Here is a 25,463-nt window from a genome sequence, read left to right as displayed (position 1 = left end):
GAATACATTGTAAAATCTCAGTTAATGTCAGTTGGTCTAAATCAGTTATAAATATATTTGGACACAACATGTATAGTTGGTGTTATGTCGTTTGCCGTTTGCAATAAACTGCATAAAATAGTTAATTTGCATTTAATTTTAATGGTTCAAAGAATGTCAGGCAAAATGGTCGGCCCTCACGCTTGTTCACTTCATCAAATCTGGCCCTCTTTGAAAAAAGTTTGGACACCCCTGATTCAGTCCCTCTGGGGCATCTGGCCACTGTTGGGAAGACAGAATACTGGGCTAGCTAGACCTTTGGTCTAACCCAGTATGGCCCTTCTTATGTTCTTATAGTAAGTTGCGTGGCCGCATAGCTATTTTCTGAGCCCGGTTCAAAGCTCCCCTCACATGCAGGGAGCAAGGCATCTGTAAACACTGCTGTGTGCTGAACTGAAGAGCTTCCCGAGCAGAAAAACAGCTGAGATGAGGCAATAAGTGGCTGGGGGAGGGAGTGATTGAGTCATTAATTGGCTTGGTGGAAAGTCAGAGTAGAGGGAAGTTTAGAGAGTCCCATCTGCTGAAGGGGACAGAGAGCGAGATACTGCTGATTTCTGCCTCTCTCTTCAACCCTCCTGGGCTGGGAAGGGGGAGGTAAGGGCCTTACTGCATTGGGTAGGTGGGAGAAAGAGGGGTTGGGTAGGTGCTGGCATCTGTGCCTTCAGGTGGAGGCAGGAGCAGTTTGTTTGGAGTGTCCTTACTTGCTGCAGTCCTCTCTGTTAGGCTGGGTTGGAGGGAGTGGGAGAAAGCAAGCTGCATGGGAGGAAGTGGTTGTGTGCTAGAGGACATTTGCATGATTACATTTCAAACAAAGTTTAGATAGGTGTTTATGGCTTAAGATCAGAAAGAACAAGATTCTTTTAACAGAATATTTTTGGAGTATTGCAGATATCTAAAACTCTGAACTTAATGATTTTTTAAAAAATCCTGTGTTATTAATTAATACATGGTAAATTGTATTGCATTAAGGCCAGTTCTTTGCTATGTTCTGGCTCTTATGAGTCAGAAGGAGCAAGAACTAGGTGCAGGGACGGCACATGAGCCTAGGCGAACTGGGCAGTTGCCTAGAATGCCGCGGGGCCGAGTGCCCGATGATGATGTCATGGGACACCGGGGCACCCCGTGATGACATCACAGCCATTGTCAGCCGTACAGGCAGGGGCGCCAATTGCGCCACCTGCCTGGGGCGCCAGCTGCCGCAGCCGGCCTCAGGCCACCCCTGACAAAGTGTGATACTAGTTTTGTAAGATGGAACCTTATTTGCAAGCTCTTGCAAACATGTATCTGTCTACAAACCCTGAAGCAATGTGTTAATTTGTTCTTGTGCTTCTACTCTTCCTCAAGTGGAAGAAGGCTAATTTCCTATCTTTGTACAGCTCCTTTGTAGTCACGAAGGGTACCTCACAGAAACTAAACACAGGTGTCCTGTTTTAATATTTCTTCCACACATATGGACTGCTTAAAATCTGTGTGTGTGTTTTGTTTGTGTTGGTGGTGCATATCCATGTATTACCTCAGTATTGGAGTTGTACATAAGAAAATTCAACCTGCCCAATGACAGAAAATGTTAGAAAGAACACTACCTGGCAGCCATTTTTGCGTAACACATTCCACTTCGGGGCAGATTGATCTTCACCTATCCCCGGACAGTGCGGTTCCTGAAAAGTCTAGAGCGCCTTCATGTTCAGGACCCAGTCTCTCCATGTCGAAGTTCATGGGGCCCCTCTTTGAACTCTTAGCTTCCTGCTCTCTTCTGCTTCTCTCCTAGATGGTCATTGTCTTGTTTAGTATAATGCTAGTTGGTGGATGTCAGAGATCAAGGCACTTCTGTCAGAGCCACCTTTTATATGGTCTTCTACAAGAGAAAAATCCAGGTGCGTTCATGCCCAACAAGGTCATTTTCCAGTTCCACACTGGCCAGGACATTTAGGTACTAGTCCTCTGTCCAAAGCCTATTCACCAGATGAGGAACACAGGTTGCATACCCTGAACCATCAGATAGGTGCTGACCGTCCATGTTGATAAAACATAGCTATTCTGTAAGTCAGTATAATACTTCGTCGCTGTCATGGATAGGTTGAAGGGCTGCCCAGTGTAAGTCGAGAGAATTTCATCGTAGATCACAGCCTGCAACTGCTACAAGCTGATGAAGATGTCTGCATTGACAATCATGAGGACTTATTAATTTAGAATGCAGGCATCTTTGGCAGCCTTCCAAGCACAGCTGCCGATCCAAGAATTTTTTTGGGTCACCACATGGTCATATGTTTGCATCTCACTATGCACTGACTCAGCAGGCTCTAAATGATGCTGGCTTGGGTAGAGCTGTGATGCAAGCTGCACAGCTGTGAACTCCAACCCCACCTCCATGGATACTGGTTGTAAGTCACCTAGAATGGAATCGACATGAACAAGCACTCGAAGAAGAAGAAACGGTTATCTACTTTTATAACTGTTCTTTGAGATGTGTTGCTCATGTCCATTCCATTACCCACCTTGTGCCCCTCTGTTGGAGGTGTTGGAAAGAAGGAACTAAAAGAGCAGCGGCCACTAGTGCCTAATACACTGCAGCATGAGAGCAACTCTCTAGAGGGTGCCACAATCAGCTCAATGGGTACTACTAAGGCAAAAATTTACAGCATCCCCTCATGTGGGTGCAGGACCACCTAGAAAGGAATGGATGTGAGTAACAGATCTCAAACAATAGTTATAAAAGGTAGGAGACTTTTTTCACCTTCTTTCCCCCTTCTGATTCACCAGTATTGAGGGCTGCATGTAACCAAGTCCACTGATTAATTTTATGGGTTATGGGATGAACCCACTCTGACTGATAGTTAGTGAAGTATCCAAGGCATGGCTATAGGTGGAGACCAGGGATTGAAGCCCATATAGATTCTTACACTGTTAAATAAAAAAGAAACTAGAATGAAGAACAACATGCTGAGAGGCATTGAGCACCCTCACTACCCAGTGACTTTAATGACTTTCAGTGGAGGGCTCAGTACCTCACAGAATCAGGCTCTTTGAGTCCTCGCTCTACACCTATCCACTTCCCTACTGCATGAAGTGGGAGAGAGGAAAAACTGTCCGGCTGTGTCTACACTACAAGTTTTTTTCAGCAGAAAATATGCTAATGAGGGACTCATTAGCATGAGTCACGATATCAGTAGCATATTTTCCGCTGTTTCTTTTTGCGCAAGGGGTTTTTGCGCAAAAAGAAGCAGTGTAGCTGCTTCTGTTTTGCGCAAAACCCCCTTTTTCTGTAAGATCCTTATGCCTCTCCGGGACAGGCATAAGTATCTTGCGCAAAAGGGGGGGTTTTGCGCGAAACGGAAGCAGTTATGCTGCTCCTTTTTACTCAAAAACCCCTTGCGCAAAAAGAAATGGCAGAAAATGTTCTAATGATATTGTGACTTATGCTAATGAATCCCTGTAACAGGTTCAGTCCTGGGTGTGAGCACCCCTTGGCGGCTGATGGGAGTCTCGGAATATTTACTCGCCTGTCTGTGGGTGAGTTAGTGTCCAGTCCAGGGCTGGGGTTCAGGCCTCTTCTTTTACCTCCCCTTGCTTGGGTGTGGTTTGCAGGGGTGTTGGGGGGGATCCAGGCCCGCTTACTCATCTGAGTCCCAGCCCAGGGACCCTCTAAGTAGCAGTTACCTGCCGAGTTTCCTCATACTTAGTTGCTGTCATGTCCCTGAGCCACTTCCCCGGGATGCTGTTTCAAAAGCCCTTGGCTGTGTTCCCCTTATCTGGGGTTCTGCAGGGTTGTCTTTAGCTGTTTTGGCTAGCCTTTAGCTGCAGGATCTGGCTCTGATCAGGTATGATGCCCAGCTTCTACTCAGAACTGTCCAGTGTGCTGGTGTTCCCCAGTCAGCCCTGAGGTCTACGTGGGTTGAGCTCCAAGAAGGAACTGACAGGTCTTACCTAGCAGCTCCTTATATAGCAGCCTGCCGCAATCCTGATTGGCTGTTGTGAAGGCTGCCCGTCTACCCTGCTCGGAGGACCTCTCTACTGCTCCTGGCCAGGATGTTGAAAGACCTCCAGTGGGGTGGTCAGGCTTTGTCTGCCCCATCACAGTCCCACATTTGCATATTTTCTGCCTCAAAAACTCATAGTGTAGACAAAGCCTCCCAGAGTGAGGTGAGCTCCCTGAGTGTCAGAAATTGCCCTGGCTCAGTAGTATGATATCAGGGAGAGCTACTCACCATGCTGTTCCTGACCATTTCTTTAGTTCATTGTTGTTACGAAGATGCAACTGAATAGAAAACAAATCTAAAAATAAAGCTCTTGTTTCCTGTTAATGATTCTTATAGCAGTGAAAAGCATTGCACTGTCATCTATTTAAAGAATAGAAAATGAAGCTATGTGATACAGTTCATCTAGCCATCTAATTCTCCTGGAGTATGAACAAAATACCATTCTGCCAAAATACTAGATAGTCTTTTCAGGTGGGTAGCTCAAATAAAATAATTTGTATTAAAACCAGCTTGTAACAAAACATGTCATATGAACCTGACTTTACATCTGAATCCTAATTGAAATTGTTGTCCATCAGCAGCTAAGAATGTAAAGTCAACAGTTGTACTTAAAATAACATTTACAAACTCCAAAATGAATCTGAGGGGCTAAGCATTGTGAAAGAAAGGGGATGGTATAAACAAAATGAAGTTCTGCTTAAGGAGGATTTTGAAGCATACAGACTTCCTTTGACAGCCTGCTAGACAATGAAAAAATTAAAACCAGGAGAAAAAGCTTTCAACAAAGCTTACTTGTTCCAGTTGTCATTTCTCTTTTGGGTATTCTCTAGCAGATCGTATGTTAAATCATTCATGACAGCAGATGTAAAAAAAAAATCAGACTTAAATAATGTAAAGCAATCAAGTAGAAGCATATAAGTGTTTAAATTTGGTGCAGTTTTCATTTGTATTTGATCGTGTATTTGAATAACACATTCCCTGTTCTTTTGAAGTCTTCTTAGGAGCTGGTAATGTTACAATACTGTCTTCTTCATTTAGATTTTTATTTACACAATATATTCATAGACTGACGAAGTGGAAGAAAGAGAAGATGATTTCTAAATGTTGAAAGAATAATAACCTTCATTTTCAGTGACTCTACCCTGTATATATACTTCTATCTCATGGCTAAATAGTGGCTGTCACTAGCTCCCTGTGTAATTTTTATATATCTGTAACCCCCCTTTTTCCTCCCTGGGTTAGTTGGGAACAGGTCACACTCACCTGGGTGCCTGATGTTTTTAACATAAAAGGAGATCCTGAGTACCCCAGTGGTGATGTTGTTTAGTTGGAGATTCCTTATCCCCCCACTTCCCGCAGTCCCATATTCCCAAAGAATATACAATGGCAGTGCATCCACCTGGCTAGCCCTGTACACACTTATGGTGTGCCTTGGGAGCCTCCAGGAATAAAGTTATTCCAATAATAACCTGGAACTAACTCCAAGTCAACAATTATAAATAAGATATATCTAAGTGATTACATTTGAATTAACACACCTTTGCTTAACAACTTAAAGAAACCGGGTTTAACAGATTAAAAGTGAACAAAATCAATTAAAAAGTACACAGGAAGAAAGGGAACTTATCCATCTGGCATTTGCACTGCCACCATTTATCCCACCCCAGAGAGTGCACTCCTCTGGATTCAGAGTCCCAGATGCTTGCATGGGCGCACTTGAAGGTCTGCAGCTGTAGTGGAGACAGTACTGTGCAGGTTCTGTGTAAGTTAGTCCTAGATGAGCAGCCACCTGCAAAATCCCTCTGCCACTGGAGCAGGCCCCACCAAATGCCAGAAGCTCTGGTTCCCTGGGAAGATCACTCTGGCTCTCATTGTACCCAGATTCAGTTTGTCTTTTGTGCTCCGTCCCAGGCAGCACTTTTCCAAATAGCCCAGTTACTCTCAGTCAACTCCTGTGTAGGTTTATGTAAGCTCTTCCCAGCCACAGCCAGGATCTCTCCCCTCCAGGAATAATCAACAGCAGCCCCCAGAGCAGCCTACAAAATCCAAGCCCCAGCAGTAACAGTAGCAGGCTTAGTAATAAACTCTAGCAGCAACACAACAGCTCCTGCCCTGGAAAAGGCTCCACACCAGCAGCATGGCTCCTCTCTTCAAAAATGGAGCCTAGCCTAACTCTCTGTCTGCATAGCCTGGAAAAGGCACTGTGCCCCCTTTTTCCTAAGGGCTCATGGGAGTTGTAGTCTCTAGGGCTAGATTGCAGCACAAAGGATTCTCCCAGTAAAAGTCAGAGGCCCCTTTAATAGGGGGACTACATATCTATCTATCTATCTGTCTGTCTGTCTTTCTGTCTGTCTATGCATGCCCTTCCACAAGACCATAACAGGAAAAGATTTATACCTCAGAGATACAATTTACTAAGTGTGACCGGGGTCCCATGGCAGGGGAGAGGGAGAACGAGCACACTGAGATTGCTTAATTAGGGCAAACTGCAAAGAATGGGGCCTGCAATCCCGAAAACTAGTGGTGGTTCTAATTTAGTGGTGGTTCTTAGATTTATCAAGCCAGCAACAAAACAGTGCCCACTATACCTTTGTATCCAGAAGCCAAAAACAGTTTTAAAGCAATCCAGCCTTGGGCTTCCTCCCAGACAGCCAAGTCAAATATGTTGAGTATTACTGAAATCTTGTTCACTATATAAATAATTCTATCAATTCCAAAGTGTCAGACACATTACCCTCCCGGCTAATGAATATTTCAGCTCTTACCCGAATTCATGTTTACAGCCAACTCTTATTAACTAAACTAAAATTTATTAAAAAGGAAGAGAGAGTGAGCGTTGTTTAAAAGACACATACAGACTAGGAATAGAGAGGTAGCCGTGTTAGTCTGATCTTGCAAAAACAAAAGGAAAAGCTATGTAGCACTTTAAAGACCAACAAGATGGTTTAATAGGTGATGAGCTTTAGTGAGCCAGACCCACTTTCTCAGATCATATTCTGGAAGAGAATTGGCATGACCCTATATACCAAAGGAATACAATGAAAAAAGTGAACACATTATTAAACTGACAAATCAGATTTAGTACAGAAGGTGGGGTGAGGGAGAGGGAGGGAGTAGCTATTTATGAGTCAATGAATGGCTAATCCAATAAGCATAAGACTAGTCGCTTCCCTCCTCCCTCCCCCGGGGGCAGACAGGGGAGGCTGCTGCAAAGCAGGCTCTGTCCACGGGGTCCCACTGAGGAGCTAGGCCCTACCATAGATGGGCTGCTGCTTGAACAGGCGTCAATTGTGTAACAATGCCCTTAGTCAATTACAGGGCTTGGCTCCCAGAGCAGAGTTAGTGGCTTGACAAGCAGTCACTTGCAAAAGTTTGAGCGTGCCCTGGGACACAGAGAGGGGAGCTGTTTCTGGCTACATAGTATTATATTTTTAACAGTTTTAAGTTAATGACCTAATATTACATTCCTAACAAATTATATGCTAGAGGGGCAATAATTATAAATCTAAACATTTAACAATCTTAACAAATACAGGCAGTCCCCGGGTTACGCGGATCCGACCTATGTCGGATCCGTACTTATGAACGGGGCTTTTCTTGCCCCGGAGGATGCGGGCAGCGGGACTGCCCAGACGCGCCGCGGTCCGGCGCCCGCGTCCTCCGGGGCGAGAAAAGCTGCTCCGCGTCTCCCTGGTCTTTTGGGCTCCCTGGCCCCCCGCCCCCCCCAGCAGACCAGGGAGACGCGGAGCAAAGCCGCGGAGGACCCGGGCGGCGGGACCGCGGCACGTCTGGGCGATCCCCCCACCCAGGTCCTCCGCGGCTTTGCACCGCATCTCCCTGGTCTGCTGGAACCCCCGGAGCAAAGTCGCGGAGGACCTGGGCGAGGGGACCGCCCAGACGCGCCGCGGTCCCCCCAGACGGCATCCAGCAGACCAGGGAGACACGGAGCAAAGCCGCGGAGGACCTGGGCGGTGGGACCGCCCAGACGCACCGCGGTCCCGCGGGGTCCTCCGCGGCTTTGCTCCACGTCTCCCTGGTCTGCTGGGGGAGGACCCCCAGCAGACCAGGAAGATGCGGAGGACCCGGGCGGCGGGACCGCGGCGCGTCTCGGTCCCACCGCCCGTGTCTCTGTGGTCTGCTGGGGCGGGGGGAGGGCGCACCTAGTGCGTTCGCCCCCTTCCCCCCCAGCAGACCAGGCTTTTCTCGGGATGTCTGTGGTAGAGCAGCTGGGTGCTGCCGGTTGGTCCCTGGGGCAAAGCAGCTGGGGTGCTGCTGGGTTGGTCCAGTAGCGCCGAGGAGCGGTGCTACTGGAGCAACCCAGCAGCATCCCAGCTGCTCTGCCCCAGGCGTCCCCAAGTCAGCAGCTGCTGAAACTGAACAGCAGCTGACTACAGGAAGCTCGAGGCAGAGTTGCTCTGCCCCGGGCTTCCTGGAATCAGCCGCTGATCAGTTTCAGCAGCAGCTGACTTGGGGACGCCTGGGGTAGAGCAGCTGGGGTGCTGCCGGTTAGTCCCCACAGCGCCGAGGTGCGGCGCTGCGGGGACCTACCCGGCAGCGCCCCAGCTGCTCTGTCCCAGGCGTCCAGATTCAGCCGCTGTTGAAACTGATCAGCGGCTGATTCCAGGAAGCCCGGGGCAGAGCAACTCTGCCTCAAGCTTCCTGTAGTCAGCTGCTGTTCAGTTTCAGCAGCGGCTGAATCTGGACGCCAGTTCCGACTTACATACAGATTCAACTTAAGAACAAACCTACAGTCCTTATCTTGTACATAACCCGGGGACTGCCTGTAATAATAATAATAATAAATCTAAACACTTATCAAGCTTGATAACACTAAATCTAAACACTTTAACAAGAATAAATCTAAACACTTATATGCTTCTTTTACTTAAATGTATACTACTTAGACTTTTAGTTGTGGGGAACAAATTATGGGGAGTCACTTCCACTTGGGGGAATCATTTTTAATACTTTAATATGTTATCCCTACATCTTCAGTAGCAGCTGAGTAAGAGAGAATGAGAGATTGCATGTGTGTGTGTGTGTGTGTGTGCACGCATTTGCGCACCTTCTGTGTATTCCCCCCTCACTAACTCAGGGTCTGCTGGCTCTAGCTACCTTGGGCTAGTAGCTCCAATGTCTTCACCCTCTAGCTAGATATAATGGCTCATGTGCAGGTGTGTGGTGAGGACAGGCAGCCCAGATATGCCTACCTTTAAGATGCAATACAGGCATAGTACTGTATCTTTATGTTTCTTTTCCTACCTGATTAGCTACTTCCTATTTCGTTTGGTGTCCAGTTGACCAGTCAGTGTGTAACCCTGGTGTTCATATCTCTGAGGTTCTGCTATAGTTGTATTTTACACTGGAAGTATAAAATGAACTGCATGTCATACATATGTATGTGAGAGTAGGGAATTATTACAATGAATGAAACGTAACCCCTCCCCAGAGAAGAGATTTATTTAAAATATTTTGGCTTGCTTATGTATGTATATCTGTTGAGATCCTCTTAAAAGTTTTAAACGTAAACTATATTCAATTTCAGGAATGCAAGAAAAGATTATATTACTTCCAAGTATATTGACAGAAAATATGCAAGGAAGAAGCATGTTGACAATGCAGCTAAACTGCATGGCCTCTGTGAAGCAGTCAAAGCAAGAGACATTTTTGGATTGGTTCAAGTATATGCTGATGGTGTGGATCTGACTGAAAAAATTCCACTAGCCAATGGACATGTAAGAGTAGCACATTTTCCTATCCAGCATTTTAATAAGAGATGCAGCATGTTTTATTAATAAAGTGACGCCTCGTAATTTTTGAGTAACTCGCATACGTCTTTGTTGTAAGATGTTTTATAATAGCAAAAGAAGAGTGAATGAATTTAATCAAAATTAAAATCATTCTAATCTATTTTCATGATTTAAAAAGTACTATTTTAAAACCACTCAAGTGTGATTTCTGCTTTTTTTTTTTTTTTAAATCAATTTTATTTAACTTTGGAGGGCGGGGGGAGTTTCTACACGGTATCTTTCCACATAGAATGTGTAAGGATATGGAAACTTTAGTATTTATATTCATCTATTTCAGTGGTTCCCAAACTTTTCAGCATCATGCCCCCTTTTTGATTTTTTGAGAAATCCTCATGCCGCCCCCCCATAGCAGCAAAACTTGTTGAGCAAAAAAAGAAAGGAACTGACTGGGGCTGAAAAACAAAAATACAGGCAGTCCCCGGGTTACGTACAAGATAGGGACTGTAGGTTTGTTCTTAAGTTGAATCTGTATGTAAGTCGGAACTGGCGTCCAGATTCAGCTGCTGCTGAAACTGACCGCCAGTTCTGACTTACATACAGATTCAACTTAAGAACCCCAAGTCAGCTGCTGCTGAAACTGATCAGCAGCTGATTCCAGGAAGCCCGGGGCAGAGCAACTGTGCCTTGGGCTTCCTGTAGTCAGCGCTGGTCAGTTTCAGCAGCGGCTGACTTGGGGACGTCTGGGGCAGAGCAGCTGGGGTGCTGCTGGGTTGCTCCAGTAGCACCGCTCCTCGGCGCTACTGGACCAACCCAGCAGCACCCCAGCTGCTCTGCCCCAGGAGTCCTGATTCAGCCGCTGCTGAAACTGACCAGCAGCGGCTGAATCAGGACGCCTGGGACAGAGCAGCTGGGGTGCTGCCGGGTTGGTCCAGTAGTGCCCAAAGCGGTGCTGCGGGACCAACCGGCAGCGCCCCAGCTGCTCTGCCCCAGGGTCCACAACAAAAGCCTGGTCTGCTGGGGGGGGGGGGGGGCACACTAGCTGCGCCCCCCCCAGCAGACCAGGGACACAGGGAGCAAAGCGGCAGCGGGGAGTCCCCCGCTTCTGAGGCTTTGCTCTGGCACGGGACCCGCTTTGCTCCCGATGCCCCTGGTCTGCTGGAGACGGTCCCCAGCAGACCAGGGGCACCGGGAGCAGCTTTTCTCACCCCGGAGGTCGAGGTGGCTGACCGCTTCCTGTGAGCTCCGGGGCGAGAAAGCCCCGTTCGTAAGTGCGGATCCGACATAAGTTGGATCTGCGTAAGTCGGGGACTGCCTGTAGCAGCAAAACTTGCGGGGGGGGGGGGGAATAAGGCAGGGGGGTCTGGGTCACCTTCTTTCCCTCCCCTGGAATTTCTTTGTGCTCCCCTCCCCCCCCCAGTTTGGGAACCCATGATCTAATTGATATGCTAGTAGAGTTTTATTCATTAGTAGAATTGAAAATCAATTTTTCTGGGATTGTTTGATTTTTCCACATCTGTTAAATTCTTGTATTGGGCTTAGGAGGAGATCTGATAATTGGCTTGCTCAGAAAGTAGCGTGTAGTGCTGATGTTTTTGAAAGCAACATTAATTGACTATTAATTGACTAATTAAGATAAGGGATCTTTTAGAAAAGGCTTTATTTTCCGAATGATCTGCGTCTAGACCGGCGCTTTTTTCCGGCAAAGCTCCTAGCCGAAAAAAAGCGGCAGCCATTTTTATGCTAATGAAGCGGGGGAGATTTAAATCCCTGCTTCATTAGCAATTGCGATACGTCTAAGTTGCATCCCTTTTATGAAAAAGGGATGCAATCTAGATGTAGCCCAAAAGTGTGGGGAAGAGTATTACCATTTAAACTTGTAGAGAAAATTTGATTTATTTTTACTTCGGGGCAGGCAGAAATCAATATTCATGAGTTGCACTGTTACAATCTAAAGTTTGTGAGATGTTTTACCTAAACCTTCTTTTTGGCTGATAGTCAAAAGAAACACATTTGTTTCTTAAATTCAGGAGCAAGAAGAAACAGCACTTCACCTTGCAGTTAGATCGGTTGATCGAACATCACTTCACATAGTTGACTTTTTAGTGCAGAATAGGTAAGTGAAATATTAATTATTAAAATGCAACTGTTTGATCTATTCCACAGGCAGTTATTGTTAATGTTCCCTCTAGTTTTTCCTACCCCTGAACTGTGGCCAGCAGAGAGAGGCTCCATTCTGTTGGCCACAGTAACTCCATGCTAGTGCTTTGGGGAGAGAGATTTCTCCTCATTGCAGTTCTGAGCCCCTTTGTGGGAGTTAATGGGAACCTGTGCCGCAACACAGCTGCATGGTTTAAGTGGAACTTAGGTTACAGAGGAGGTGAATTTGGCCCCAAAACTTCAATTCTGCCCTTTGAAATTTTAGTTGCCCAGGTATTTGTGGGAAGAGAACTTTAATAACATGTGATTAGGAAATTAATTTGAATCAACTTTTTTCCTCAACAGTGGTAACCTTGACAAGCAAACATCTAAGGGTAGCACAGCTTTGCATTACTGCTGTTTGACTGACAATGTTGAGTGCCTCAAATTGCTGCTGAGAGGGAAGGCTTCTATTGAAATAGGTAAGAAGATAATGTGTACTTCAGTTTAATATTTGCTACTATTGCAAAAGGTCTGTGATAAAAGTATAGTAATGATACATGAAATTAGCAATGCATCTGCATTTCCCTCTTCTATTGTGTAGCATGTTCCATTGTATAATATCTCCGTTCTTTTAGAAATTATTAAAATATTGATTTTTTTAAAAATTCAAGTTGAAAGAAAGCAGGGTAGATTGATTAAAATTAGCTATTTAAATCATCAAGTGGAAAGCCTTGATTTAAATTGTTCGTTTTAATCCACGCTTCCATTCCTGTTTCCACTGGTTGATACAACATTGTGATTGGCAACTAAATAGAGTCTTTACACAATTTTGGCATGTGTTTTTGCTACATAGCTTGGAACACTATAACTATATATATTTATTTAAGCAATTGTATAGTTGTAGCATTTTGGGGTTCAACCCAGACCAGTGAGAAATTGTGTTGTCACCTGCTTTGTAATCCTGGGTGCCTGAAATGCTCCGTTGCCGTGGCTCACAGCCCAGACACCAGCATCCAGCTGACAAGCATGTCATTCCCTAGTGTCTTTGTCCTGGGCAGCCCTGGTTCAGCGCTGTGACCCCAGCAGCCTGTCCACAGCCCAACATCTCAACTCTGGTCTCCACCAGCCTGAGTTTCTACTTTTAGAGTGACCACAACGCACCATAGTCACAAATTTCCTCAAAACCATATGCCATGAAATGTCTGGCTCTCTCCTATAATACTGAAGGAAGTAATAAGGTTTGCTGTTCCTTTAAAGAGATGAAAGCACAGTTTAACCAGAATTGACAGTCCTTTCAATTCAAACATAGCAGTCAACTGGATTAGAGTAAAAATAAAACAAATTTATTACTAAAAGGACAATAGGTTAAGCGATACTGAGTAGAAAGTATTGACTAGATTACAAACAAATAAAAGTAAAACTATGTTTTCTAATGGCTATGACCTAACTTAACATGCTGTAGACTTTGCCCAAGGTAGATTTCTTACTATTTTTCATCTGATATAGCTCACCAGAGCTATTGGCAAGGACTCAACACAGAGCATAAAACACTTGGTTAACATAAGAACATAAGAATGGTCATAATAGATCAGACCAAAGGTCCATCTAGCCCAGTATCCTGTTTTCCAACAGTGGCCAGTACCCATGCCCCAAACTGGGAGTGAACAGTAAAGGTAATCATCACTTGATTCGTCTCCATTTCCAGCCTCTGACAAACAGGGCTAGGGACACCATTCTTACCCATCCTGGCTAATAGCCATTGATGGACCTAACCTTCATGAGTCTGTCTAGTTCTTTTTTGAACCCTGTTAAAGTCCTGATCTTCACAATATCCTCTGTCAAGGAGTTTCACAGGTTGACTGTGCGCTGCGTGAAGAAAAACTTCCTTTTGTTTCTTTTAAACCTATTACCTATTAATTTCATTTGGTTCTTATGCTATGGGAACAAGTTAATAACTTTTTCTTATTCACTTTCTTCATACCTATCTTGATTTAATAGACCTCTATCATATCCCCCCTTAGTCGCCTCTTTTCTGAAAAGTCCCAATCTTATTAATCTCTATTCATATGGCACCCATTCCACACCCATAATCATTCTTGTTGCCCGTTTCTGAACCTTTTCCAATGCAAGTTACCTTTTTTGAGATCGGCAACCCTATCCATACGCAGTATTCAAAATGTGGGCATACCAGGGATTTATACAGAGGTAATAAGATATGTTTTGACTTATTCTCTATCCCTTTTTTAATGATTCTCAACAGTCTATTTGCTTTTTTGACAGCCGCTGCACATTGAGTGGATGTTTTCAGAGAACTATTCACAATGACTCCATCATATTGCATATAGAGTTGGGATTATTTTTTCCAATGTGCATTATTTTACATTTGTCACCATTAAATTTCATTTGCCATTTTGTTGCCCAGTTGTTTAGTTTGGTGAGATCTTTTTGAAGCTCTTCACAATCTGCTTTGTTCTAAACTATCTTTAGCAATTTAGCATCATCTGCAAATTTTGCCACCTCACTATTTACCACTTTCTCCAGATTATTTATAAATAGGTTGAATAGGATTGGTCCTAGTACAGACCCTTGGGGGAACCACTGGTTACTTTTCTCCATTCTGAAAATTTACCTTTGTTTCCTGTCTTTTAACCAGTTATCAATTCATAAGAGGACCTTCCCTCTTATCCCATGACAACTTACTTTATGTAAGAGCCTTTGTTGAGGGACTTTGTCAAAGGATTTCTGGAAATCTAAGTATACTATATCCACTGGCTGTAATAAATCAGTATACTTCATACATTAAGTTGTCACAATGAGCAGCTGCCAGCTAGTTGCAGCTGTGGATAGCTTAACATGAAGGAAGATCAGTTTTAGAATAGCTTAGTTTGGCTCATTCATTCAAATCTGTTTTGTTCAATTGTTGTGGAAAAAATATTCCATGATCAATTAACAGGAAAATTGTACTTAAGACATGGGAGCTTATTTTCCCATTTTGCTTGACACTGGTGAAGCTTCAGCTGGAATATTGTGTGCCACACTTTAAGAAAGAGGTAAGTAAACTGGAGCAAGTTCAAAGGAGAGCAATAAAAGGGTTAGCAAACCTGACCTATGAAGAAAGGTTAAAAACATTGGGAAAGGTTTAGCCTTGAAGACTGAGGGTGATTCTGTTATAAAGAGGAAGGAGATCAATTGCTGTCCATTTCACCGAATGCAGGACAAGTCATTATGGTCTTAATCTACAGTAAGGAAGATTTAGGTTAGATATTAGGAAAATATTTCTTGTTATACAGATGGTTAAGTACTGAAATATGCTTCCAGGGAGGTTGTCGAATCCCCATCCCAGGAGATTTTAAAGACTAAGTTAGGCACCTGTGAGAGATATTCTAGGTATACTTGGTCCTGCCTCTAAGTCTCTGCTAGTCCTACATTTCTATGATTCTGTGATTACATAACTATAGGTTTAACTCAGGTTTAATAATGTGTTCGTATCACCTGTTACACATAGTAATGTGACTTTGTCTTTTTACTGAATTATAGCCAACGAAGCTGGAGAGACACCACTTGATATAGCTAAACGTTTAAAACATACACACTGTGAAGAGTTGGTAAGTTTTTTTGTATCTTTTTACAAATTAATTTTTTTGAACTTTTAATAATTCATAGTAGGTATTCACTGAGTATTTTTAACATAGAAATACCAGCAGCATCTCTTCAGTGTCCTGTAAGAAACAAATGTATGAAATCAGTCCAGTACCTCCTTGATAGGAGTGTACATATAAGAATTGCCATACCAGTTAACTCCTTTGTTTGGCAGTCTCTACAGAGAAGCCAATAATTGAAGCAAATGTGGCCCGAGTTACCCTCTCATTCTGTAACATGGTTAAGGGGCAGTGTTACATCGTGAAAGGCCAAGCTGCATCTGGTTTATTTACTTTGTGGATACACACAAGATTTCAGTCTTCAAGTTTGCCTATCCAATAACCTTCTGAAACACTAATCTCTGTTTTAAAAGACATAATCTCTACACTTTAAAAGTATAAACATAATGATTTTTACATTCGTTCAAGGAGTTTATTGTCGATAACAGACTATTGTGTTTCCTTAGCTTACTCAAGCATTATCTGGAAGATTTAATTCTCATGTTCACGTTGAATATGAATGGCGATTACACCATGAAGATCTGGATGAAAGTGATGATGATGTGGATGAAAAGTTGCAGGTTTGTGCCTGACACTATATATTTGAATTTACAAATGTGTCTTTTAAAGATATTTGTATGTTTTAGATAAAATGTTACATTGTTTCCATAGGTAAGGGTGCAGAAAAATCAAAAGAAATTTCATTATGGAATTAAGTGATTTTATTTCTAGATTATTTCCTTGAATTATTGTTATTACTTCCTGAATTATATAAAACAATTGAGTGGTGCCTTTGTGATGAAAAGGGGGGCAGTTGAAGCATATGATGACTCCTCCTCTTCCCAAAGATGGCATTTTAGTGATAGTCAGTGCAGAACACAATACAGTTTGTTTCAGTAAATCAAAAGTTTTTGTGTTTATGGAACACGTAGAAGAAGCCATCATCAAGGATAGGAAAGGTACCTTCAAAAGATAAAGTGATTCATTATAGAATCTTCACATACTTTTTAAAATGTCTGAGATCAGTGGCTCTGATTTTGCATTTCACTTCAGTGGGACTAATACTGTGCATTAAATTAAGCATGTCCATTGTTTTTTGCAGGATTGGGACTTTAGCCCTTTTGTAAAATGTATATTTTCCTTTCCATATTCTGAACTGGTGGTATTGGTGGTTTTAGTGTAAAATTTTCAGAAGTATCCGAGTGATTAAGGGGAGTGACTAAGTCACATTTCATAATGGGTTGATCAGCTGGGATACACTATGTCCCAGACAGAGCTACAAATGGCCCTAGATGCTGCAGATACTGCAGCTAGGTCTACTGCAGCATCTGTGGTAATGACACATGCATCTTGGCTGCAAGCAGCAGGAGTCCCTAAGGACCACCAGGCCAAAGTAGATTACCTGCCACTTGATAAAACCAAATTGTTTGCTACCGGTACTAACGAGGCCTTGCACTGTAGCAGATTCATGTACTATTTTGTGCACATTGGGGATGTACACTCCACCCTTCTAGAGCAAGCACTACACACCTTGCCAGGGACATGGGACATGGCTTTTACTAGACAACAGCAGTACCAGCCTTTTGAACAGAGTCGCTTCCAACCTCAAAACCACTGTAGAAGATCCCCTTAACAACGGCTCTTCCACGACTCTCATCTCTAGGCAGCAAGTTTGAGAATTTCATCGAGGGTCTGCTTCATCTCCCTTCTGCTCCAGTACCTGGCAAGTCCAACATATTTCACCACCACTTGCACCCTTATTACAATCAATAGGCACCAATCACCACACTTCGGTGGGTACTAGAAATCATCAGCCGTGGATATTCTATCCCAGTGTTTCTCAACCAGTGGTATAGGTATCCTATGGGGTACTCGAGAGAAGTCTGGAGGGTATGTCAACACAACTGAAATTTGGGGAAACTGAATTTTTGTTTGTTTTACAGCGCTTTATTATTTTTGTACTTTTTACACCCCAAAATTTCATTACCCATCCGGCTACAATTAAGTTGTTTAAACAAATGTGTTGCAAATGGTAGGGGAAAAAAAGTGTGTGTCTGAAAACTGTAGGTACTGGGGATACTTATAATTTTTTTTAAAGGGGTACTTAATAAAAAATGTTGAGAAATACTGTTCGATCCCCGCAACCTGCTTACCCTCTCCATCCCTCTTCAGGGACCCCCTCACGACACACCGCTCTGCCAAGAGGTGCAATATCTCATCAATATAAGAGACGTAGAATGAGTCCCAAAAAGAATCGAAGGGAGAGGTTTTTTATTCTGGCTATTTTCTCACCGAGAAAAGGTCAAGGGGTTGGAGGCCCATCTTGGACCTGCGGCAAATAAACAAGTACCTTCACAAGCAGCAATTCAGAATGATTACTCTCACCACTACAATTCCAGCACTGGACAGAGGGGACTAGTTCGCAGCCCTCGATCTTCAAGATGCATATTTTCACATCATAATACATCTCTCACACATGCATTTCCTATGATTTGTGGTAGCTTCACATCACTTCCAGTACAGAGTCTTCCCATTCTGACTCTCTTCTGCCCCCAGAGTCTTTTCCAAGACCCTCGCAGTGGCCGCAGCACATCTCAGATGCAAAGGCATTACAGTATTCTCCTATCTGGACGACTGCCTTATCAAGGGCCCCTCACAACATGCCATGAGAGGCATGATCAAGTTTACAAGGCCTTTCTTCAGTCGCTAGGCTTCATTATCAACGAGCAGAAATCCACACTATACCCTAACCAATCTCTGAAGTTCATAGACTCGCATAGATTGAATAATAGCACAAGCCTATCTGCCCAATCACCATTTCAACAACATAAAAAACCTCGTCACTATCATTACCACCAGCCCAACCATACCCATCCGAACTTGCCTTAAGCTTATGGGACACATGGCAGCCACCACATACATAGTTCCGCATGCCAGGCTGCACTTTCAGTGTTTCCACATTGGATTTCTTTAGTATACATGCCATCCAGCCGCCATGTCTCACCTCCTCTATGGGTCTTTACCGATGGTGGACCCAGGTGCAGAACCTACACAACGGGGTTCTCTTCCATCATGAGCAACCATCCAAACAGATTACTACGGACTCCTTGCTGATAGACTGGGATGCACGCTTCCAACAACAGATTGTGCAAGGGTAGTGGTTCAAAGATGAGTCCAAACTTCACCTAAACCTGGTCAAACTTTGAGCAGTTCACAATGAGTGCAAGGACTTTCTCCCACACATCCAGGGCTCTTCAGTGCATATCCTCACTGACAACATGACTACTATGTTGTACATCAATCGCCAAGGGGGTGCGAGACCCCAGTTGTTATACGCAGAGGCAATCAAGCTGTGGAATTGGATTATCCACCACAACATAACCATCACAGCAGCATACTTACCTGGGGACAAGAATATTATGGCAGACACCCTAAACTGCAACATCCTCAAAGAGCATGAGTGGGAGCTGCATGATCACGTCACCCACAAGCTCTTCCAACGTTGGGGTATACCACAGATAGTCCTCTTTGTGACCAGACAGAACTCCAAATGCCCCCAATACTGTTCAAGAGCTGGCATAGGATATGACTCCCTGGGAGATGCAATGCTCCTTTCTTGGGGGACCTGTTCACTATATGCCTTTCCTCCTTATCCCCCTCATTCCCAGGGTCCTCTGAAAAATACAGGAAGACGGAGAATGAGGAATTCTAATAGCTCCAGCGTGGCCTCTGTAAACATCGTTCCCGTGTCTTTGTCAACTGTCTCTGCGACCTCCCTGCCCGCTTCCAAACCATCCGGAACTTCTCTCCCAGATCAAGGACTCAATACTTCATCCGCAACGGCGAATGCTACACTCATGGCATGGTACCTATCTGGTTCTCGGAAGCGGAGCAGCAGTGCTCCCAGCAAGTGAGAAACGTACTGCTGCACAGCAGGAGGCAAACAACATACAAGACTTACCTGTACAAATGGCATTGCGTTACGCAGTGGTGCACACACACAGGAATCCAAATCTCCACCTGAAACTGGAATATATTATGCACCTGAAACAACAAAATGTATCGCTCTGATCACTCCGAGTGCACTTAGCAGCCGTTATGGCCTTCCATCCCCCCATTGATGGGTTCTCCATATTTTCCCATCCTATCTCTAAGAGATTCTGGAAGGGTCTACAAAATATTCACTCACAGCATACATCCATACCTCCCACGTGGGACCTAGGATTGGTCTTCCACTCACTTAAAAAAACACCTTTAGAACCAATAGCAACTTCCATCACTTACCTTCCTCACCACGAAGATGCTATTTCTTCTCGCAGTCATGTCCGCAAGGTGGATTAGCGAACTTGCAGTGCTCCCGGCTTCGTCTCCATACATGACCTTTCACAAGCACAAGATTATCTGTGGCCTCATCCATCTTTTTACCCAAAGTTGGGTGTGAATTCTATATCAATGAGTCAATAGTCCTTCCCACCTTCTATCCAAAACTGTACCGCTCCAGAGAAGAGGCCACATTACATACCCTGGACATTAGGGCAATTGCCTTCTATCTTGATAGAAGTCAGTCCTTTTGGTTATCCCAGAAATTGCTGGTATCCCTGACTGAAAGGCCCAAGGGACAACCACTGTCTTCTCAGTGCATTTCAAAGCTGATAACATCATGCATTACTACCTGTTACTTGCTCCAGAACAGGTCTTTACCAACAATTCCAAGACCATTTTACCAGGGTGATGGTGACATCGGCTGCTTTGCTAAAGTGAGTCTTATTCCAGGAAATACACAGAGCAGCGACATAGTTGTCAAATTGTACATTCATGAAGCACTATGCTATTCCACCATGCTCCACAACAGATACCGTAGTAGCCACTGCGGTCCTCCCCACAATCTGTAGCAATTAATTGAAGTCCACTGTCCATTCAAATGGTCACTGCTACACAGTCGCCAATGGTGGAGCACCCGCAGGGACATCACTTGAAGAAGAAAGAGAAGTTACTTACTTTGTGCAGTAACGATTGTTCTTCGAGATATGCCCCCACGGGTGCTCCACGACCCGCCCTCCTCCCCACTTCTTTGGGCAATAATAGCAGCCATGAGAGTGTCAGAGAAAAAACAGAGGGAAAACCAGGCTGTGCGTGCTTCTTCAAAGGTGGTAATTCCATTTTCTGCTTGTGTGTGTGCAGCCCGCCTGATGACTGCTTGAAAGTCTCCAATGTGGGGTGCTGGGACAAGCCCGACACCAACGGTGGAGTACCCACGGGGACACACATCTCGAAGAACAATTGTTATTGCACAAAGTGAATAACTTCTCTATATTCTGAGGACAACAGCATATGTGTCTACAGTACTGTGGGTATAAATACCTACTTGGCTTGAATGCAGTTGCTAAATGGCTCATTTTATTTATACCAACAATCTGTGCAATTGTGTGTTTATCTAACCATATTTTTAAGGCACATCTTTACTCTTGTTGATCTCTGGAATGTTACAACCCAATCCTGTGAACCTATGACTCTGTCTATTGTTCTGTATTATTAGAGAACAATAATTACAAATTATTATTTTATGATTGTTGCAATAGGAAAAAGTAGCATAGCAAAACAGATGACTTCCTTGAAAACTTGACAAACTAATTAGGGCACATATTAATAATGTGCACAGGCTGATCAACACTCCCTCTTCTTGGCAAACTCACACATCGCCTTTTAACTGGACCAAGTTAACTGGACTTGCTTCCTGTTTAGTAAGTTGAAGAGAGCCAGTGAGAGACTTGGACTCATGCCCTTTTTGCTTACAGATGAAATTTTCAAAAGTGTGTTAGTCACCTAGGAACCTAAGTTTCGGTGAGACTTAGAAGGTTTGAAAATGAATCTTGCGTTCCAAGTCAGTTAGGCACTTTTGACAATTTTTCCCTGTATTATTACAGACGTAAATGCAGGAATACTTAACTAGTATTCTTTTACTACTATACTTTACTAGTCCAAATTGGGGGATTTGTATTATTGAAGGGAGTTACCATGCTGGGTACATTCATGGGCTTTTAGGCAAAGTGTTATTCTTCCTTTATGAGAGTTTGATGATTAATGCTGTAGTAGTTGTGCTTGTTCATCTTTAATGATTGAACGATTAAAAGATAAAGTAGAGTTTTTACATAGGCCTGCGTAATTTTCAGCATAAGAATGTGAGGTGTGTGATGAGCCCTCTGATAGTACTTCTAAAGAATTCTAGAAGTATTTTTTAACAAGGGAGTTTCACCTTTGTTTGAAGTGGAATAAAGACTGTGTACATGAACATCAGTAAGGAATCTACTCTGCTGCACTTTCTAAATCTCTACTCTTTTGTCCAAACTGCTCACGTTTCTTGTAATGATTAGAATAGTGGTTATCCCACAACAGCATTGACTTCTGAACATCCCATCATTTCTAGAACAACTTTTGATCACATAGGAACAAACATCTGCAAGTCAAGAAACTTTTGTACCTTTAGAAAGTTGTGATTTAAAATTTTAAAAATGGTATACACAGCTGTCTTGTATCGTGACTAGGGATGTGAATGGTTAAATGACCTCACTGCAGGCGGGGGGTAGCTGCTCCAGTCCCGTGGATCTTGCTGCAGGTAGGGGCTGCTCTGACCAGCCAGCTGTCGGTGGTGGGCCCAGCCTTAGTGGTGTGACACAGACAGGGGCTGCTCTGACTGGCCACCAGAGCAACCCGTGTACGTGGTGATCGAATCCAGTCCCACTACCGCAGGCAGGGGCTGCTCCTGCTGGCTGGGGCCGTCCTTGTTCATGGTGTGGAATGGCCACTTCAGCCTGGCTATGATGGGGGGGAGGGTGCTTCTGTCCCCCCGCCATCTCCCTCTTTAATCAGTTAACTGGTAAACATAATGTTTAACAAGTTAACGGGATCTTACATCCTTAATTGTGACAAAATAAATTATAGCAGCCTGAAATCAACTTCTGTTTTCAGGCAAAATTCTTATGAATTGAAATAAGATTTTCCAAGTTATGATAGACAAGACTTGAAAGATCCATTTATAGAAGTACTAAGCTTTCTTGGAGAATCATAAGCTACTATATACACTTTCTTTTTAAAAAAGGTAATTTTCTGGCTCTTATGGTTGCACAACATTCCACATCTGGAAAGTCTGAAGCTACTGCAATTCTTTCACTGATTTTGAAGACAGACCAATTCATTGCTTCTACAGAGCCTCTTCATAGCTTTCCTTGAGATAATGCAAAGTGATCAAATACTTGTAAATATCATTGTGTCTGTGCAGAACCCTAGTCAATTTTGCTCTTCAGATGCTAGGTACAAATATGAATAGCAGTTGAGGTAAATACTGGACGTGTTTGCAGGGAAGGAAACCTTAAAAACAAAGGTCAGATAGAGGGTAGATTCTCCTCACTCTCCCTGGCAAATATCCTTTTGTCTTTCTAATAGCCAGTAAGGGCTGAGGAGCACTACATTTACCAGACAGTTACAACATGGGCCCTGTAGTGATGTTTGGTCCTATATATTTATGTTAATTGTGAGCTCAACTGTGAACATTTTATGAGTGTATGTTTATAAAAGGTCACAGTACCCTAACAACAAATGTTATAGAGAAAAGGTACGTAAGGGAGACAAACTGACTAACTCCAAATTAAAAAGCCAACTAATATAACTCTCGGGCTGTGTTAGGATATATTACTACACAAGAAAAGTATAGAATCAACATTAATGTGTTGGGAACCATGCCTAATTGATGGACAAAATAATTAGAGGATGGGCTATTCCACATATCATTCCCTTTTGGGGTCCTTAAAGAAAGGTACTTTGGGGGGAAATTAGCTACAGTAGTGAGCTTCACCATCTTCTGGGACCCCAGACCTGCTTAATCCCAATCCTGAACGATGTCTTGACCAGAGAGAGAAGCAGATGACATCAACACACCCATCAGCTCCGGCTGAATCTTGACCATCACGTGGGATGTAAGATTTTTTTTCTCTTCACCTATTGCACCAGTTTGTCTTTTTCTTTCCCTATCTCATATCTTCTCTTTCCTATCTTTGTTTTCTTTCTAATAAATGTCTGACTTTGCTGGCTAAAACTCTATAATTTGCAACACTGCTATAAGCCTGTGACTATAAAAAGGCAACTAAAAGCAATGCCATAAAAAAACTAGCAGTTGGTACAAGTTAGCCAGGCCTCACAGTGTCTGATAAGACTATGGGCTGTGCCTGTGTCTTTCCAGAAGTGAGGCTGCAAATGAATGTCAGCCCCAAAGACAGAAGCTGCATTTTCTATCTTTGCTGTTTTCTTCTTTCCCCTCTTGTGTATATTTGCTTTGTTTGGTCTTCTAGGAAACAACATGATACTTCAGCAAAATTGACAACATCTCTGTTAACTTCATCTTTTTTCCCCGAAAGGCCACTTAAGACCATCTTCAGATCTATCCTAATGAGGGGTTTTTTCCCCTTCTAACTGAAGGCTTTCCAACCAAAGGGAAAGAAAATGGGAGATTTTGTTAAAATGAAAACTATATTTAATATTATGTTTTAAAATGCTGTGTTTTTCCCTTTCTTCTGCATCTTTTTATAAAAGGTTAAAAGGATTGTAATGTATTTACCATGGTACTAACTGAGCTGAGGTCTCTGTATATCAAACGCAGATTTTGTTTAAAATGTTGGACAGTAATTTGGTTATGGTAAGACCATCAGCCATATTATTCCATCTAAATGAATACAAGAGGCCTAATATAAAGAATAGGATAGAGGAAGAGTACACTGGTAGGAATCCCAGCATTTTCTCATATCCCAGGAGCTTATGAAGCTAGGAAATAGCTTTTCATTCATGTGTTGCCTCTGGTCAGCAGAGCCCCTCATCTAATATAACACTCTCTGGCAAGTAGCTCTTACATGTTGGGTAGAATTTCTAAGCCATATGTGAGAGTTGATGGATATGGGCAAGAAAAAAGAGTGATGAAATACATTAGAAAAGAAAAGAATGTTCTTGGAGGTAGAGGGAGAGTGGGAGGAAGAGGGTGGAAAAAGTGGAGAAAAGAAAGGGTAAAGTTTGGGAAAGAGATATGATAATGGGCTGCAAGATGAAAGAATGAAAAGAAAAAAACATTAGACGTGGTATGATTAGGACATTGGACTGGAACTTAGGAAACCATTGTTCTTTTCCTGGCTCTACAATTACCTATTGTATGATCTTGGGGAAGTCTTTTCTTCCCTCCATCTACGGGTTTCCTCTCCTGCCCTTTCTTTGTCTTGTCTGTTTAGATTGTAAGTGCTTTGGAACAGGAACTGCTTTTTACCATGCATTTGTACAGTGCCTAGTACAATGGGGCCCTAGTCTCATTTGGGGCCTCTAGGTGCTAACATGATACATCTAGGTGGTCGTGGTGGTGATGAGGATGATCATAAACATTAGGGAAAATGCAATAAAAGATGCACCATCATCTATTATAGAAATGAGAGGGAAAAGCTATTGATGCCATAAGAGTTGATAGGCATAGTCCTCTGACTAGCCAGTATTGGGTAAATATTTCAAGCCTTGCTGAATAAGTTAACCAAACTAATGTAATTTCCAAATGCATTTTTCTTTTCTTTTGTTGTTTTGTTTTTAGCAACCCAGTCCTAATCGAAGAGAGGACAGGCCTGTCAGTTTCTATCAGCTGGGACCAAACCAACTTCAGCCTAATGTAGCGTGTTTGGCAAGAGATGCAGCAAATATTGCCAAGGATAAACAAAGAAGTTTTATGCCTAGTATATTACAGAATGAAACCTATGGAGCAATACTTAGTGGCAGTCCACCTCCCATTCAATCTGCAGTACCTGTTACTACAAGTGCACCTCCCCTACCGCCAAGGAATATTGGCAAAGGTACTAACGCTGGAAAATATAGTGTTTTAGAAGAAATGGGATCATAACTTT

The 25,463-nt window shown here is 43.3% G+C and overlaps 1 protein-coding gene across 2 annotated transcripts in view; it reads left to right on the top strand.

Moving 5' to 3' along the window:
• Positions 1-25,463, top strand: part of ASAP2 (ArfGAP with SH3 domain, ankyrin repeat and PH domain 2) — a 180,548-nt gene that overhangs the window by 128,142 nt on the left and 26,943 nt on the right. For both annotated transcript variants that reach the window (XM_075923514.1, XM_075923513.1), the window contains exons 17-22: positions 9,562-9,751; positions 11,794-11,879; positions 12,269-12,384; positions 15,443-15,510; positions 16,011-16,124; positions 25,157-25,412. In XM_075923514.1, the coding sequence (XP_075779629.1) occupies positions 9,562-9,751; positions 11,794-11,879; positions 12,269-12,384; positions 15,443-15,510; positions 16,011-16,124; positions 25,157-25,412 (830 nt within the window). The remainder of the gene's footprint in view (positions 1-9,561; positions 9,752-11,793; positions 11,880-12,268; positions 12,385-15,442; positions 15,511-16,010; positions 16,125-25,156; positions 25,413-25,463) is intronic.

The sequence above is a fragment of the Pelodiscus sinensis genome, chromosome 3 (genome assembly GCF_049634645.1).
Source record: "Pelodiscus sinensis isolate JC-2024 chromosome 3, ASM4963464v1, whole genome shotgun sequence".
In the NCBI taxonomy this organism is placed as follows: domain Eukaryota; kingdom Metazoa; phylum Chordata; order Testudines; family Trionychidae; genus Pelodiscus; species Pelodiscus sinensis.
Note: the sequence above shows the minus strand (reverse complement) of the source record. Positions and strands in the feature narration are given on the sequence as shown.